The sequence below is a fragment of the Boleophthalmus pectinirostris genome, unplaced genomic scaffold (assembly GCF_026225935.1).
Source record: "Boleophthalmus pectinirostris isolate CB_2022bp ecotype Guang Dong unplaced genomic scaffold, ASM2622593v1 HiC_scaffold_18, whole genome shotgun sequence".
Lineage (NCBI taxonomy): Eukaryota > Metazoa > Chordata > Actinopteri > Gobiiformes > Gobiidae > Boleophthalmus > Boleophthalmus pectinirostris.
In genome coordinates, this window is record NW_026571133.1 from 17543092 (window position 1) to 17561940 (window position 18849).

Here is an 18849-nt window from a genome sequence, read left to right on the forward strand (position 1 = left end):
ACACCAGCACTGTCTCATCAATTCAAAAGAGAACATTCAGCTCTGCTACCTCTGTGCTCATCACACCAGGACCAAACCAGGACACTGGGCTCTCACCCTGAGAGCAGGCTGCCCTATGACTGTCAAACTAAAATAATGAGGATCCAAATGGAACTACAACCCGTGCTACTACCTATTTTTTCCTCACGTATACTGTATGAAGAGAGTAGCATGCATGGAATGATAATCTCACAACTCCTTTCCTTTTTGAGTCTCAAAATGTAGAACTTCACTGACAAATGTTTAACACTAGATGTCGTTAGAGTCTCGCATTTCACGCAAATTTAACCATGACATGAAATGTCTTTAGCCTACATCTAGGCTATTTAATAGGATGTATTTCATTTTTGCATATGGCTTTTTAGGATTCTTTGCATAAGAAAGCATATTGGCTTGACTGCAGTTGTTATGATTTTGGCAAAAAGAACTGACAACTTTTTTCCTGGTCAATAGGCGTATGAGATGAGAGGGGGAGTTAAAGAGATGCTTCTAGCGCGTGTGCAGCAGCGGTAGTAGCCGTGGCGGCAGTCAGCAGCCCATCCTCCGCTCCATGTACCCTGGTCTCTCCCGTGCAGCCCTTCTCCTTCCCGCTCACTCTATATTTCATCCCTTTGTGTTTTGTTTAGCGCGTGGACATGTCTGCCAGACCGGGGTTTTACCGACAGGAGCTGAATAAGACCGTCTGGGAGGTACCGGAGCGCTATCAGAACCTAACGCCGGTGGGCTCCGGGGCGTACGGCTCCGTGTGGTGAGTGTTTGTCTGGGGCACGGTGCGTGTGGAGAGGGGCGAGGCACTAGCACAGTATTTTAGGAGACACAGGCTGGTGGTATGATGCAGTAGCGCAGCAGTGCCAAGCCTATGGTCCGCTGTCTAACAGTGTTGTTGTTCTCACTGACAGTGCGTAATTAGCTTGTGTAGTAGACTGAATCGAAAACCTATAGGTCTTTATGTCAACTCAATCAATTTGTGTTGTTCCAATTGTGTACTTAGATGGGAAATGTCCCCAAGTCATTTCTGGAATAATCTCCAATGGAGGTTAACAAACATATACATTTTCTTATTTATGGGGGGAATTCTTATGTTGAGTTTTAAGGTGGTGAAAATAAAATAAACTAATAAAACAGATATGACTAGAAGTAGTCTGGTTAATGCACTGTAGCCTGGAAGATACTTTTACACATCTGATAATGAAATAGACATCTTTGTAACACCAAAATAATTTAACAGTACAGTGGTAATTTATGACAGATTATGAATTAAATATGCTTTTGTTTAAATGAATAATCTGTAATATTGATGTAAACATGGGGTTTCAGTGAAGACTACTCTATAGCCTGCTAAAGCAAATGTTGACAGTTGCATTCAGGGTTAGAATCCTCAACAATCCTCAATGTAAAACTTTATTTTCTAAACCTTGAAACCACCTAAAAGTATAAGGCATTTAGAATTTTACATGATCACTTAGGTGCAGTGTGTAACATTTCTAGTGGTGGGTTTGCCACCTGTTTGCCTCCAGGAATTGTAATTCCTTGAATCTTTCACACTACAGATTAAATCTATCACAAGGGAGACACACACAGGTGACATGACTACGCCACATTACAATTCAGATCTGTGGAGAGTCGTCTCCATTCACAGAAGCAATAGAAAGACCTTTAATGAATAAATGGATGAATATGTTTAATGTCATAACATGGAACATTCCAGGCAAAACAATCAACATCTCCATGGAGACAAGTAGGTAGTGGACCTTCCACCAGAAAAGTTGCTTAATGCACCTTTAACTAGGTCTACGCATTCACATTTTACAGTAAAGAAGAGAAATGTGTAACTGGCTGTTCTATGTGGCTCATCTTACTGTGAAATTGTATCTTTTTTAGTGATTTCAAAGTCGATGTGAGAGCCATATTACAAAAGACATACATGACCATTAGATTCACCACAAGTCTAATGTGATTGGACAAACCGTTAAAGCTACATTGCTGCATTTGTGGTCTATCATTGGCTGACAGTAATGTTCCTACAAATGTTCAATTAGCCTAGCTGTTTCTAAAATAGTCTATTTCCTTCTAGTAATCTATATAAAGTACATTGAACTGGCTGGAGACCAATTCGACTTGCAGAGTATATGGGAAATATCTGAAACCGGCAGTGAAAACAATAAGATCTGCAACATTTGGATCAACTTGGCTTTGGGAAAAGATTAGATTAGATTAGTTTGTCATGCAGTGATCAAGTTATTATTCCAATTAAGATTTTGGAATAATAGATATGTATTTATTTTATTAAAAACACTGTATACCTGGGTGGTACAAAATTCTGTCTAACCTAATATAATCTTGTACACCTAATCTTGTTGTACACTTTTGTCAGACATATCTCTGGCATTAGGCTCAGGTTTCCACGGTGAAGTGTGAGAGTGATAACTACTGTCAGTGGATCTTGTTTTGGCGGTATACCTCGGAAAGTGTGCTGGGAATGTGCTGGGAAAGAGGATAAGATCTGAGGAGGTAGTAAATCTGTAGAGCAATTTAGATGCAGTTTGCTTACATTTTAGTTTGGTCATAGTATTGGCACATATAGGAAAACAGGTTCCTTTTTCCTGTTAAATTTATGTCAGTCTTTGGACAGTTTCAAGGTATGCATCAAAAGAATAAGAGGTGTGGTTTATCAGGTGGAATGATTTGTGGAGTGAAATAGTGATTTATTTCCAAGAGTGTGTTCAAATGACCGCATCAATAATACAATGCTGTATGATTTTTTTGTAAGCATGTAGCAAGATCTATGTCTCTCATAACACCTATAAATGTAGGTTTATGTGGGCAAACATCTTTTTTGTTTTAGCATAGCCAGTACAATAATATTAATAACCATAGGCACTATTTTCTATACATTACTCTTTCAAAAAGGCATCCTTTTTTTCTAAAAGGCTATATTTTTTTTTCCAAAAAGTCAGATAGTAAAATTCTGATAACCTCTAATTGTACAAAATTTACTTCTAGGCTTCATCTCAGATTAGTTTACAGAATATCTTACTCCACTCTCATCTGGATGCACTCCAATGTTAGTCTAATTATTCTCTCTATTCTCATTACACACTTTTCTCTGTTTATTTAAACAATGGTACACTTGCACACCTTACAGCTAAGTGATTTTATAGCTGGTGTTGTACATGGACACCCATTGCGTATAGTCCAGTGTGAAACTCTATACAGTGCACTCGGAATAGCTCAGCCTCAAACTGCCATATTAGCCAGAGAAATAGATCATTAGTTCCTCCCATGCAGCTCTTACATCCAAGAATGTTATGCACACTATCTGCACTTTAGAGCAAGCCGCTTATCATCACTGAAGTAAATTATATTGACTTCGCATCTTCAATTTGCACAATTCATCCAGTATTTACTCTGCAGCATGTAAAATAACCACTGTCTTAACCATCAGCCACAGAGCCTGTTTACTTCTCTTTTGCCCCAAGCAAAGATTCTTTCTCCAAACTTTCACGCCGTGCACAATTTGAGAAAGTATTAAGCACTTCAAGAGGCCTAGTCAAGCCATAGCCAAGGCTATCCAAGGTCAAAACACAAATAACACAATAATATAATTAGATAGAGACATGGAATAAGTCATGTTATTTTTGAACTGGATCAAAACTTTTTGCAATACACTTAAGGTCCTATATTACATCAAATTGACTCTTGTGAGCTTTAAGCCATGTGATAATACCTAAAAATTTATTTTGTTTTACACATGTGAACTAGTAACTCTTTATTGTTAGTCTGTCTACATCTCCAAAGCTCAAAATGCTCTGTTCCACCTTGTGATGTCATGTAGTGGTAAGTTTCAAGTTAACAGCTACCTTTTACCTTTAGTTCAGTAGAGATTGGCATTTCTAGGGCTGAAATTATCAAAATGATTCTAGTGAAGATGAATTGAGTTTAAAAACACAGTGGAGCACTTCCTGAATTACCACATGATATCAAAACCTTGAACAGAGTGTTTTCTGTTTGAAATATGCAGGGTTTGTGTTTTAAATGTGTGAATGAAACAAATACAATTCCAGTTATGTTTTTGATGAGGAGACAACATAAATATGAGACCTTTGAAGGCGCACTATGTAACTTTTCTGGTGGGCATTTCTTGTCTTCACTGAGATGATATTACTTTGCCTGGAGTGTAGTCTCCATTCCCTGGTGACAAGCAAGTGATACCACCGAACCAGGTTACAGTTCCAATCTGTGGAGAGGTGACGTGTTCACAGCAAGATTGCATGTTTTTTATGATTTTGGCAATAAAAAACACCTGTTATCAAATAAATGCATGATAGATGTGTGTAAAGATGCTGTACCTGATTTTTATTGTCTGAAAAAAGGGAAAAAGTGATTAAAAGCAGTTATCTAAAGTTAGCCCTCACTTACCACATGCATTCTAAGCATCCCAATTATTCACCACAGTTAGTTTATAAGTGCTTTTCCGAACTCTCAGAGACCAGAGCAGAGTTTTGCCATGATGGGAAAGCTAACAATGACTAGCATGCTAACTCATACTTAATAATTAGATGCAGACAGCAAGCAGCAGACTTATTTTGATCTCAATAGCTACTTGTATAATATCTGTACTGGGGCAAGGTAGATGGTACAGGACCTTTGATGCCTCCATGTGTAAAGTTAAGTTATAGTTATAGTGTGATGCTATCGGTTACAAAGCACATTCCTGCAGTGGTCCCCCTGTCTGACCTGTATTGTTGAGGCTGATCTCCATCCATTGTCATTGACTTTCTCATGGGATGACTTGATTAGCACAGGCAGGGGGAGGGGTGCTGTGACATAGACCCTTTTGGTTGCACCAAAAACCTGGGCAAATAGCAGTACATTAATTCTAATTTGGATGCTTGTTAGCAATGTCATATTAAAAGATGTGATTATTATATCCAGTGTTGACTTGCAATTCCAATATACTCCTTCTTCAGAATATTTGTTTTATTCTTCAGGGTGGAATATTTTTGTTACATTGTGTAAAAATGGCATCCCTGACTGTGCTGTCTCTTATGGGACTGTGAACAGAGAATGTTAGGATCATGTGTTGTTTTCTTTGTTTTAGAGCCAAGACGAGACAGATGCTGTGGATCTTAGGGTAGGATTGAACAGAATTATGTAATTCAGTGGAGCAATGTTCAGTAAACCCAAGCACAAATTTTACAATTTGTCAATTTTGACTGCTTATATTTTTTTCCTTTCTGGTCATACATTTTGCTATATATTGTGTACCCAGATGAAGATGAAGTTTGAAATACCAATACTGAATAACCCTATAGTTTCTATTACTCAAGTATACTATCTGTGTACTAGTACAGTTGTTCCTTGTTTTGTACTTCTGCCCTATTCTCACAACAGCAAATACTACAGTTGATATTACTACCAATTTCAGATGGAACTTCTGTTTTTACCAATGTGTGTACCAATAAAATTTCCCAAATTATTATGAAAGCTAAAACAATGTGTTATCTGTACAGTTATCATTCAAGACTCATGCATTTCTATTAGGAGAATATAATTGACATGTATATACAGTGTTGGGAAGGTTACTTTTAAAATGTATTCACCTACAGATTACAGATTACATCCCCCACAATGTAGTTTGTAACGTAATCCATTAAATTACTTAAAGTGAGTAACGTAATCTGAATACTTTGGATTACTTGATATTGTCATGCTTTTTAAAATGACATGAATGTAGCAACCACATCCTGAAAATTCATGTTTGTTCTCTTCAAATTGTCTGTTGAGCCCAAGTCTCCATGAACAGACTTTTTTTTACTGTAGAGAAGCAAAGACAAGGATCTGAACATACGATGTTTTGTTTTATCTGATAAAAGAAAATAAGAAGCCCAGTCTTTACTTAATCATATTAAAAATATTATTGATAGAGAAATGATTTTTATATGAGATCACTGCTGCCTGAAATTATGTTCACCTACTGTTAGGTGTCCTGGTTTAGACCTGGTTTAGTTGAGGTTTAGACCTGGTTTAGACCTGGTTTAGTTGAGGTTTAGACCTGGTTTAGTCCTGGTTTAGACTTGGTTTAGACCTGGTTTAGTCCTGGATTAGTCCTGGTTTAGACCTGGTTTAGTCCTGGATTAGTCCTGGTTTAGACCTGGTTTAGACTTGCTTTTAGACCTGGTTTAGTCCTGGTTTAGTCCTAGTTTAGTCCTGCTTTTAGACTTGGTTTAGACCTGTTTTAGTCCTGTTTTACTCCTGGTTTAGTCCTGGTTTTAGTCCTGGTTTAGCCCAAAATGTAAAAACAGGAAAATACTGCCTTGTAATCCATTTATTTCAACAAAGTAACTGTAATCCAATTACCACTCACTGAAACAGTAACTGTAACTGAACACAGTTACTCATAATTTGTACTCTGATTGCGTAACTCCGGTACATGTAATCCATTACTCCCCAACACTGTGTATATAGCAAACATATGCAGTGGGCCCATCTCAGCTGTTTTATGTGCTCTCCGAATAAAATGTAACATCTGTTCATATAATATAGAGCTGGCATGAAGCCTTCCATTTGGATAAAATGAATCAAACACGCCTGCCTGGTTTTCTCATGTCAAAATTGTTGTCTTTGCTTGTCACAATTATTTGAAGGTGATAGACTGAGAACAGACCAACACTGGGTTTGTGGTAATTAATCATATGTCTGACACAAATCTATGCAAGCTGCATGTGTCTGTTAAAACAGCCATGTAATCTTGGCTAAACTGCATGTTATTGATTCATCAAATATTTCTGCACACGTTCTGAGTAAGCTTTGCCATTTTTTCTTCCCTCAAACATCTGAATCGGAGAGTTGGAAAGGTAGCTATATCATATAAATTATGGCTGTTCTAAGATGAATTTCAAATGATGACTTCTGTTCAGTCAATAAACTTGTAGAAAAGGTATAAACCTAATTTAAAAAGGTAATATTTTAAGACACTTTTTTCAAAGCTCAAATAGTTTAGTGGCTTTATTCCAGTTTTTTATCATCATTCTGAACAAAATCTAGTTAATTAGATTTTAATTTACAGCATTTTTGTACCAAAACAAAGCTCTCTTTGATGAGCAAATATGGCTGCATTAATATGTAGGCATATAATCTCTCTTAATATAAATTTTCACACATTTGTTTTTTTTTTGTTTTTTTTTTTTTTCATTCAGTCCATTAGCAGCAGAGATAAATAATGTTATGACTAAAGTGAAGTAATCAATGACCATGCTCTCACCATGCAGCAGCAGTAGTCCCTTGTATGGAAGCTGGCACAGAAAAGGGATAGGCCTGGCTCAGATCAGACAGACAGGCTGCTGCCCTTCTGGAGCCTGGCGGGGCATCCGGGCACCAGATGAATACTGAACCATATGGATCGACTCTGCCTGGACTGTTGCAACAAAGGTATAGGCTACAGTTACATACAATAAATAAAGTGGGAATAACAATAATAAGTAATAGTTTTTCAGAATAAACAGTGAGGTGACTGATAATTACATTGTATTATAGCACAGCACTTTCTTTAGTTTGGAGGATAAGAGTATAAGGCCAAGCAATGTTATATGGTTGCATTTTCTTTTCTCCGTCCACTCCTCCTACTGGTCAGCCTCCACCATTCTCTGGGTGATGTGGATCGATCCCATGACAGACTAGTGGGAACTTTCAAGATAAGCTTAAGTTACCTCCAAAAGCCAATATAAAACTGTCAAGAAAAATATTGATAAAAGAAAGAAACGTATGTTGGGCTAGTAAATAAAAAAACATAATAAATGATGCAACCACATGTTATGGCCACGGGCCTCTGGCTCCGTCTATATATTTTTAAAAATCTCTGTGCGCGTGCAAGCCTCCGACTACAGATGGCTGTGATTGGAGGATTCAATTTAAGACAGCACCTGGAGACCCTCCTGCTGATTGGTGGAAGCCATAACACCTGACCAATCTTGGGCCTACACCTGGAGGACCAGCCCTATAAAAGGACCCGCCCCCTGCCACTCATGGCAGCTGTCTGTCTGTGGACTTGCCTGCTGGCTTTGTGTCTCTCGTGGTGTATTTTGTTGAGACACTATAGTCCTTGTGACTTAGACTGGTTTTGTTTTTCTGTATCATTTTGTATACCCTGTTTTGGTTAGCATACTTTTAGTTATACATTTAGCTACTCTGTTTAGAGCCTCTTTTTGTTAATTCTTGTAAATATCATTCTTTTAGTTTTACCTTACAATTCTTTTAAGTAAATCACAGCTTTAGTTTTACTATTTCTACATCTTGGTTATTTTGTTACTTCCCCCTGTCCCTAGCAGAGCTGGGTCGTAACACCACACACAGAAATCGTTGTGGCCGCTATTAAAACTATATGTATTCTGTTGCCTGGTTTGTATGTGCACTGCTTTTGCAAGATTTCTCAATCCTGACCCCATTTCCTTCCTGTTTGTATGACAGCGGTATTGCATTGAACAGTTCTCAGGCGTGAAGAGACATTGGCAAAGACAAGAGCGGACTGGAGAAAAAATACGGCATACAATATTCGGAATGACATTTACATTTCAAAAGAAGGAACACAACACCATGTTCTTGCAGAATCTGACAACCTCAATTCTCCAGTTCAACCACATCCTCTCACTCTTTATGTGTTATCGACTTATTTGGTTGTCTATCCCATAGAGTACAGTTGACTGACAATTTTTGTTTTCTTTTTTACTCACTTGCTTCTTGTTATAAGATACACTTACATGAGACTAATGAGTCAGAAAAGAGTGACAGGTGATAAAGAGAGCATTAAATGAAAGGACTGGGAAGCAGACAGGAAGTTACACTAGAGGTAGCAGAGTTTAAGATGTTCAACTCCTCTATGGGAATGTAAAGGTTTGTGGTAAGTGGTGAAGTGGTAATTTAAGGATGTTGAGGTTAAAGTGATGTCACCAAGTACTTACAATCACAGACGCTATTGCACTAACATAGAATCAAGTGTTTGTGACCAAAAAACTGCAGATTAACCTAGTTTGCAATGAAGTTTCCAAAAATGATTGGGGGCAGTAGATAAAGCTGTTAAAACACAATATACATTGTTTTATAGTAAAAAAGTGTTTCACTTAAAAGCTATTAGCCAGAATTCCCAGAGGTAGACCAATATATTGACCAATATTTGCACTTTTTATTGCAAAAAGTAACTGCATTGCTCAGTCTGTGGATCTAGCCTCAAAAAATCAATATTGTCACTGGCCATGAAAAAGCCTGTATTGGATGTAATAGAGGACATAAAGTCAAATGGCAAGTGAAAAAATTTAGAAGATAGATACAGCAGATTGGTATTGATTCCAAAACTAAAAATGATGATGTGACTGCTCTACACCTGTCCTAAAATAATGGGCAAAGAGTTGCATATTCTAGGATATATTCTTTGAATACCACTCCAAACTCAATATGTTCTTTATGTGTTCTTTCCCTAGTTCTGCTTATGACGTGGTGCTGCGTCAGAAAGTTGCTGTGAAGAAGTTATCCAGACCGTTCCAGTCCCTAATCCACAGTCGGAGGTCATATAGAGAGCTGAGGTTACTCAAACACATGAAACACGAGAATGTAGGTATTTTTGTAAGTATTTAAAAATATCAGAAATACATGTTTGGTCTAGATCTACCCTGTTTGCCTGTGTCTGTGCAGGTAATAGGACTGCTGGATGTCTTCACACCTGCTGCTGCTCTTGAGGATTTTAATGAGCTGTGAGTCAATGTGATCCTATTTATATATCCTATTCTGCTAGTTTATATTTTACATGATAAAATAAGGCAAGCTAAACTGTAAATCCATAACTTTCTTGTTGTAAGGCATTTTGGCAAATCGTTAAATTTAGCAATGGAACAAAAGACAAAGATGCACTAACTAACTTTTCTGGTGGGGCAGTGCATTAAACAAAACGTTTCTTTTTTTTTATTGCAAAAAATTCAGGTGAAAATCATGCCTTTGTACTTTGAGCAGGTCACCTCTCCACAGATCTTCCCAGTATCTTGGCCTCATGGCAACACTTGCTTCTCTTTATGAAGATAGATAACGTTAATGCAATATTGTGGAACATTCTAGGCAAAGCAAAACCATCTTTATAGAGACAAAAAGGTGGCAGACCCTCCACCAGAAAACTTACAAAGTGCAGGTTATTTATAAGTTAAGAATTGTTCGAATGTCCAAGAAACAGTTCCATATGTGCCTTGTCTCCACTGATGCTGGTTCATTCATGTTGATGAGGTTCACACACTTCTGGAGATGTCTGCTGGTTTCCATGGCAGCCACTGTTCCCCTCCCCCCTTAAACCTGTCTTTCCCCTCTGACGCTGCTTCACTCTTATGTCTTTGTCTCCCCTTTCACCACAGCTACCTGGTGACCAACCTGATGGGTGCCGACCTCAACAACATTGTGAAATTTCAGAGACTGTCGGACGAACATGTACAGTTTTTAATCTACCAGCTCCTCCGAGGGCTCAAGGTAATTTAGCGCATCACTAATTACCTGCTGCATATGCAATATGCTGTGCAATGGGAGTAAAGAGTTCAGCAGTCTTTAACTTGTAATTGAGATGTTAGGATGGTTTCTTCTAGTGGGGCTGGATACGGACTGGCTGGACTTACAATATTTCCACCTATTACTTGATTAACCAGTCTGGATTAGTAATAAATCATGCTCATAAAATTCACACTGAACACTGGGCCTGGTACAATCTTATTAAAGGTTGACTACTAAAGGTGACTACTTTTGTACCGTTATTGCAATATGAATGTTGTGTTAGTTAGAATATATTGATTTGTCTTATTATTAACCAGCAAGCCCAGTCATTTACAGTAAAGCAAACCAGAGCACTTTTTCTTTAGACTGCTCTTGTGAATTGCACTATTGACCTATTGACTCCTTTCTTTCCTCTCCCTCCTCTCTTCCACTGCCCTGCCCATGTGCTGTCGAACAGTACATTCACTCAGCAGGATTAATACACAGAGTAAGTGTATGACTGATATTTACTTTACCGTAATCTGGTAGAAAATGTGCATACTAAATCTATAGAGGTGACATGTTTGTTGGTGTCTGTAAACTGAATTCCCTCTATTGTTACATGAAGTTGTCAGTTGTTTAATTTTATTTATTTCATGTTAAATGCAAATATTCTTCTGTTCTTCTGCATAGGCATACTAGTATCTCGAGGTAAACAAAGATAAGATAATCGGAACATTTTATTTTTTCATAGAGGAAATTATTCAGTTGCGTAAGCCAATAAATCATTAAACACATAACCTTCACTAATAAAAGCAATCATTATTCTGCTGGGGTAATTGCAAATATGTGTTATTAATAAAGAGTATAATAAGCCTTATAAGGTCAAATATATTTCACAAAGCAAGTTTCCCTCTTCCTAGGACCTAAAGCCCAGTAACGTTGCAGTCAATGAGGACTGTGAACTCAGAGTAAGATTCACCATTTATGATATTCTGCTCTTTACTTAAACAAACTGCTGAATAAAGATAAAAAGTAACACTGTTGACTTGTGATTTTTAGATCTTAGACTTTGGCCTGGCCCGACAGACAGATGATGAGATGACAGGGTACGTGGCTACTCGCTGGTATAGAGCGCCAGAGATCATGCTCAATTGGATGCACTACAACCAGAATGGTGAGGAAAATACTATAAATCCTGCTGTGAATGAGCACTGTCTACATGTCTAAACTATTTTGTCTGTGTTCCAGTTGACATATGGTCTGTGGGATGCATCATGGGAGAGCTTATAAAAGGAAAGGTTCTGTTTCCTGGTTCTGACTGTATCCTTTTACTAAATATCATCAGCTACTACTTTTATACTTTTTTTGATTCACTTTTACCTCTATTACTAACTACTACACCAATGGCACTAACATTATTGGGGAATATTTAGAGATCATATAATAAAGTAGTTTATTATGTGTTAGAGCCCGACCGATATGGATTTTGTTGTGGCCGATATGAAACTGATATAATGGGAGTTGGCGCTGCCGATAGCCGATATAATCGCCGATATATTTAGTGATGTAAAAATTCACTGTAAATCTTGAATTGTTTAAAAAACTTAGGTTTGGCTCTAATGGATTCTAAATTGGGTTTATTTAGGCAACATTTATCGTTATTCTGACACTTAACATCATATTTACATACAGTAGATTGGCCTAATGGCATTTTTGCATCACATTCTAGCTACTAGTGATGGGTATTCCATTTTTTTTTTTTTTTTTTTGGAGAACCGGCTCTTTTGGCTCGGCTCACAAAAGCAGCTGGCTCTTTCGGCTCCCAAGCGACTCTTGATTGTTTTGTTGCAAGCAGGACTAAACCAAAACTGAACCAGGACTGAAAAAGGACTAAACCAGGACTAAAACAGATTTAAACCATGTGTAAAACAGGACTAAACCAGAACTGAACCAGGACTGAGTGTCGGGACTCGGTCTCCATCTCTCTCTCAAGCCCAAGATTAGTCCTGCTTTATTCATTTTATGCTGAACTGCAGCCAAATATGCACCTTTTTTTTATCCTATGCACACGCAGATTTCTGAAAGTTTCGTTTTCAGCCGCTGCTGCTGTCAAACTACGGGTCTACAAGCGGCTTGAAGAGAAAAAGTGAGAAAAAGAGAAAACACGGCTCCCAATAAGAAACATGCTCCCGTTGTTCGCTCTAAGAGCCGCTTCGATCGCGACCGACCCATAACTAGTAAATAAACAATCGCTATTAGCCTTTAGCCGTAAAAACGTGCGCACCGCGGTAATTAATTATATGCATAAATGTGGATCATTCACACGTCTATTCACAGCTCATTTACATATCAATGCTGGTCCAGGAACAAATATACGGCCAATACAGTCACTTTACAATAGACCAATAGAAAACAGTCTGTTTATGTGCGGGAGCTACAGCAGCTAATCGCTAACAGATAACCTAAACTAGCTTCAAAGTCGATGTATTTCCAACACTCACCGCTCACACAGGCTCCTCCTCACATCACAAGTCTGCACTAATAAAAGTCCTTTTAATCCAGACTCAAGCCGATTGTTCGTAAAAAGAAAATAATCTCAGTGTTGCGCACCGCTGCGGGTGTAAACAAGAACACGTGAGTGAAGTGGCGTGACTCTGTGGTGTGTTCAGGGACAGTACGGACACAAATTACATTACGTTACGCAAATAAATACTGATTCGGAGCCACATATTAGGACATTGATCTGTCTATAAATTTGATTAAATGAACATAATGTAGAGAGTCTAAGCTTTATAACGAGGTATAACATGCCCACGTGAAATATCGGCCCATATCAGCAAGCATATCGGCCGATAGCCGATATGTCTCCAGGTGCCCATATTGGCCGATATATCGGTCGGGCTCTATTATGTGTTGTTGCATGTATATAATTGCATGTTCTAACGTTACCTCCCCTTAACCTATTGTGAAACTAGATATTGACCAACTAAAACGAATCATGGAGGTGGTGGGGACCCCAACACCAGATCTACTGCAAAAAATCTGCTCTGAACATGTAAGTGGTGTAAATGTATAGATCTAAAGAGGGGGTGCACTTTGACAATGTTTAAATCAATGGCCATCCCCTGCTAACCTGGTAAGTGATGTGATTGATTAGCCTTTGGGGACACAGTAGTTAAGTGAATTGTCTGTATGTGTCACTGCAGGGTGTGATGGAGAACCTATAGCAACACTTTGTCACTACAAATGAAAGCAGAGTCAGATAACAATTTATTGTTATTGCATTATCTATACTCCATGTAGCTCTTCTACGAGAAACCACATCCACTGTGTTGCATTAGCTTTCTGTTCATCCATAAATGTTTTAAAGAGCAGTAGGACGCCCTGGAAGAAGCAATAATACCTCAATGGGGCCACAGTAAATAAAATAAAATACAGGTCTTTAATATCTTTAAACTCATTATATTCTTCATGAAAAACATGACTTGTTTAATTTACTCACATTTGAGTAATCTGTATTATTTTCCTTTTCATCTTCTCAGGACTTGTCCTCAAATTGCACTCAAATTGCCTGACCAACTAATAACAGCTAGCAGCCATTTCAACAGCTTCACACCTCAGTGCAACAGCATATTTATATTTTACATAATTTATTTCAAAAGAATATTTAATTCTATGAACTGGACACAGAACCTGGATGAGAGGGACTATACAGACGTTGTATTATTTAGATATAAAGTTATACAAGTTTCAATAACAAGACTAACTTGCCAAAAGGTTGTATCAAATTCTGATAAATGCTAAATAATCAAATGACTGACCAAACTTTGCTTTGTTACAGGCACAGAAATACATCCAGTCTCTGCCCTACATGCCCCCACAAGACTTGGAGAAGATCTTCAGAGGAGCAAACCCTCTAGGTGATCGATTTGCTGTTGATTTGATTACCAAAGTCTTTAATTTAATTCACAAAGGCCACTGCATCTCAAGTTGCTGTCTACATGATGCCAAATAGCTTTTCAGATGGTTCTAAAAGGATATTTCTGCTTCTATTTCCAATACTCTGTCTTTGGTCTGTTTCGACACAGCCGTAGACCTCTTAAAGCGCATGCTGGTTTTGGACTGTGATGGGCGGATCTCGGCGAGTGAAGCTCTGGCCCACCCGTACTTCTCACAGTACCACGATCCAGAGGACGAGCCCGAAGCCCCACCTTATGACCAAACTCTAGAGAGCAAAGACCGCACCCTAGAGGAATGGAAAGGTACGACGCAGAGTTACTACAGTAAAAAGGAAGGATTGATTCAGATCAGTTATTGCAGTGGTTCTCTAACTTTTTGCACTAAGTACACCTAAGAAAATACATTGTACAACCAGATCTAAATCAGGCCTAAATCAGGATTATACCAGAAAATAAAATTGAAAATCAGTGGTATCACAGATTGAGAAACATAAAGTAATTGGATTTATATACTTACATTATGAACACTACATCTTTGAAATAGTTTGGATAATGTTATTTATTGTTCATGGCAATTCACTAAAATAAAACACATTATGTGGCCATATTCTATTATCAAGTAATGCAGTGCATATAATCTAAAGTATCAGTGTATAAATAAAAGTATATTTGATTGCATTACTTAATCCAAATAAATAAATAAATAAATAGAATATACTAACACCGTACATTTCACTAAGCTTCTGAAACCAGATGGTCTGAAAGTGTGAAAGCTTGCATTTGTGTTTGAGGTTCCGGAGAGTTGACTTCATTATAAAGTTATGGATCACAGCATATTTTTAAGTACGCTTTAAGCACAGTGATGTGTCAGTACAACTCAGATCTGGGGGAAGTGTAAGCCAGTGAGTTGGAATGCTTAAAGTTGTTTTGAAAATTAGATTCAACTCAATGTTATTAGCCCTGGAACTCAGACTATATTGATATGTATTCGCTAATATCCAGTAATGCTCTTTATTATGTTTACAGAGTTGGTTTTTGAAGAGGTGAACAGTTTTAAAACTCCAGTCTGCAGTGGTGACAGTCTTCAGGCAGAGCAATAAGCCTCTAATGGCTATGAACTCATTCTAAGTGAAAGGAAGACTGGAACATGAGTATGATTATAAACCTATGACCAAGGCCAAGAATATGCCCTGCTCAGTTTTGCCTTCTTCAGGTTCATCTGAGCAAAATACTGGGACAATCTCCAATGTATCAGAAAGCTGGACTTCAGGGATGACTATGAATGGAAGGATTCATACAAGGATGCAACTTAAACTGTTTACAAAGAAGGAAAAATGCACTCTAGGATTTCCAAAGTGACAGCACATATGGACCATCAACTACAATGGCTTTAGAATACTAGAATATACACAGCCAGCCATAGCATTGTAAGCATATAGGACTGAATGGAAAGAAATGGGAGCCCCTGAACCAATCAAAGGGTTGACAACAGGATAATTAATCAGTTGTTTATATGGGCCGTATATATTTAGATAATTACAATTAGGCCTGCACAAATTATTCCAGTTTTGTGTCAAGTATTGCAATTGCAGTTTGATTTTCAATTTATGTTTAAAAAGTAGGATTCTGTTCAGAGTGCGCAATGCAAACAACTCCAGCATTCAGAGAAGACAAACTAATACAAGAATCACATGACAAACTAATACAAGAATCACATGAATTTCAGAACATGTTTGTTGATTTGTCTATAAAAATACATGATACTTCGTTCTTTGCAGAGGGCATTCTATTAGCGAAATAAATGAAGTCTTTGTGATGTGTTACTTTCATTTGATTGGGATATTGTGCAGCCCTGTTTACAATGTTATGTTTGATCAGTGTATATCAATGGCTTGCTGCTATATCACATCATTATCACTAAAACTGCTTTGCAATTAACCACCATACTCTACTGCATGAACCAAACTCATATTAACAAAATATATGACTATAGGTCTGTCTGTGTGTACTGTTGGAAACTTCTCACTTTCTCTGAACTACTTCATCCACATAATAACTGCAATCCAAATGTTTGTTTATAAATGATCTGGTTTAATATTACAAGATTAAGCAGTCAGCAGAGATTTTGACACTATCTGTAATTACTTTGTATCAAATGTTATTCTAAATGACTAACTTTTTCCCCAAAAAATATCTGTCCTTGCTGTACATAAGGGACTTAGTAGCTTATAACAGATAACAGATAACCAAAAAGTTAAATATTTGTTATGAGCCCAAATCTGGTTATTAAAACAGATGACTACCTAATGTATAATGCAGTCCAGTGCAGGTTCCACACATAGGACCAAAGAGTTCCTTATGTCACTCAGTTCATTAATTAGTAACAATATAAAACACTTAATATTTGCAAAGAAAAATTATGTCAAATGTATGCAAGTTTAATCTTTTCATCACTGAATGTTTAAGTAGTGTCTTTCATTCTGGATACAATGCTTAAAACATAACGGCTGCAATATTACTTCTGAAAACTTTTAATTTGATATTTTGTGGAAATTTGTAATCCACTAAAGGAGTAGAAGGATTCATTTCAACAACACAGGAAAGTAACAAATAAATCACAAAAAGCTACCTATGACCTAACTGTTATTATTTTTTTCAGTGGTACAGTCTGAAGATTCTCTTGTAGCCTTTACCCACTTTGGTGGACATTATTGTTTGTCTCATTTTGAGGTGTCAAAACTTGGGATTTATTTTGAATGTTTGGTGTAAAATGGGCAATGTAAATGGTGAATGTGAATAGTACCTGCAAACTGAATGTATACTATAACTGTATGTATGTACTGTGAGTATTTGAGTACTTGGAAATGCATGTAGTCACGACTACCTGAGGTGAATGCCGCCTTCATCCATCTGCAAGTCTTGGCCTGAGAGAAATAAATACAAATCTTTTTAATACCAATATGTCTCTAATCAATTATTTGGCAAGGATATATATTTAAACTATATGTTAGCTGAAGTAGAGCAATAACGCACTACAGTATACGGATTTTACTTGAGAGCTGAAGTGAAGTCTGTTGTTTTCAGTCATTTTACTGACATCTGGTGGTGAAAATACAGAACCAGGTCAAATGTTTTAGCTGCTTAAATTAACTGAAGATCTGTTATTGTATATTGTTATACCATTTATCAGATGATTTAGTTTCTAAAATATTGTCCCACACAGACAAATCACGCCACATTCAGTAGAAACATTAAGAATATGTATACCACCACCACAACAATAATGAGCCGGAAATGGATCTGTCGAATATTGCAACAGATCAGCTTTGATATGTACTTCTCTGGAATGTAATTCTTTCTTTGCAAATAGTTTTACGGTGCAAAACACTAAGTAACAAAAGCAGTTATTTAGCAGGGCCATGATCTCCGTATCGTGGGTGGTGAACTTCAGCCTTTTGTATCTCCATCAGCCACCGGTCAACCGCCTTTGACAACATTTTTGCACAGGGACAGGCTCTGAATATTTGTAAAACCCCATTTTATTTCAGGCACTGCTATGTGAAGGAATTAAGTCTAAGTGGCATTTTTTCTGAAAAATCAAATCAAATCAAATTTAAAAAAAAATAAAAAATACGCGCGCCCTCTGTTGGCAGTCACTCCAGACACATTATCGGAAACAATCGCAAACTAGGAACAAGGGGATTAAATGAGGGTGGGCAGATGTTTGAGGCTGCCCCATCTCATTGTGAACACACCCAGGGACTGCCCAAGGCTACAGGAGGGACGCCAAAACAATGCGCAAGGGGGGTGTGCCGATGCGTGTCTGGGGCGTCTGAAGGAATTCTCCTGAAACTTTCTGTGAATACGTGAAGTTAGACGTTTGAGAAACTGCTTATGTTGCATACAAAGTTTCAGTAGCAGAATAGTCGCACCGCTTGCCCTGGTTTCGTTCACAGTGAGCTATGGCTTTGCGCTCCAGCAGGACGGGCTTCTACCGGCAGGAGGTAAACAGAACCGCGTGGGAAGTCCCGGAGCGGTACCGAGACCTGAAGCAGATCGGGACGGGAGCCTATGGGACAGTGTGGTAGGTCTTAACATGAACAACATTCGTAACATTCGTAGCACTACAGGAGTGCCGACACTATATTCTTTTTTTTCATTTCAATTAATTTTGGTTCTGCCGTCACTGCGTTGATGACAGTAAACTGAAATGTGATTCCAAACTGTTTTCGCTTATTTGAAGCGAAAACATTTTAAAAACATCAATACTAAAGCTTTAAATGGAATGTTAGATTTTTCATATACCCTAACTGAATCTACATTTGAGGAAATACATGGTTCTCTTTCACCA

General features: G+C 37.7%; 1 protein-coding gene across 2 annotated transcripts; it reads left to right on the forward strand.

Moving 5' to 3' along the window:
• The first annotated feature begins 505 nt into the window (after positions 1 to 505).
• On the forward strand, positions 506 to 17423 carry mapk11 (mitogen-activated protein kinase 11). Of its 2 annotated transcripts, XM_055153617.1 has the most exons (12): positions 507 to 787; positions 9513 to 9642; positions 9724 to 9782; positions 10428 to 10539; positions 11015 to 11044; positions 11460 to 11507; positions 11599 to 11713; positions 11788 to 11859; positions 13515 to 13594; positions 14381 to 14459; positions 14628 to 14801; positions 15525 to 17423. In XM_055153617.1, exons 1-12 carry the CDS (start codon positions 675 to 677, stop codon positions 15596 to 15598), a joined length of 1086 nt encoding a protein of 361 aa, XP_055009592.1. In that variant the 5' UTR covers positions 507 to 674; the 3' UTR covers positions 15599 to 17423. The 2 variants fall into 2 exon arrangements, with proteins under 2 accessions (XP_055009593.1, XP_055009592.1); XM_055153618.1 differs by lacking the exon at positions 11015 to 11044 and having other exon boundaries at positions 506 to 787.
• The last annotated feature ends 1426 nt before the right edge of the window (positions 17424 to 18849 follow it).

Bases quoted from the DNA above. Each gene is read 5' to 3' on its own strand.
- mapk11 (XM_055153617.1), top strand. From the start codon at position 675: ATGTCTGCCAGACCGGGGTTTTACCGACAGGAGCTGAATAAGACCGTC. The intron at 788-9,512 runs GTGAGTGTTTGT...TTCTTTCCCTAG, and splicing joins GGGGCGTACGGCTCCGTGTG to TTCTGCTTATGACGTGGTGC. The intron at 14,460-14,627 runs GTGATCGATTTG...GTTTCGACACAG, and splicing joins CAGAGGAGCAAACCCTCTAG to CCGTAGACCTCTTAAAGCGC.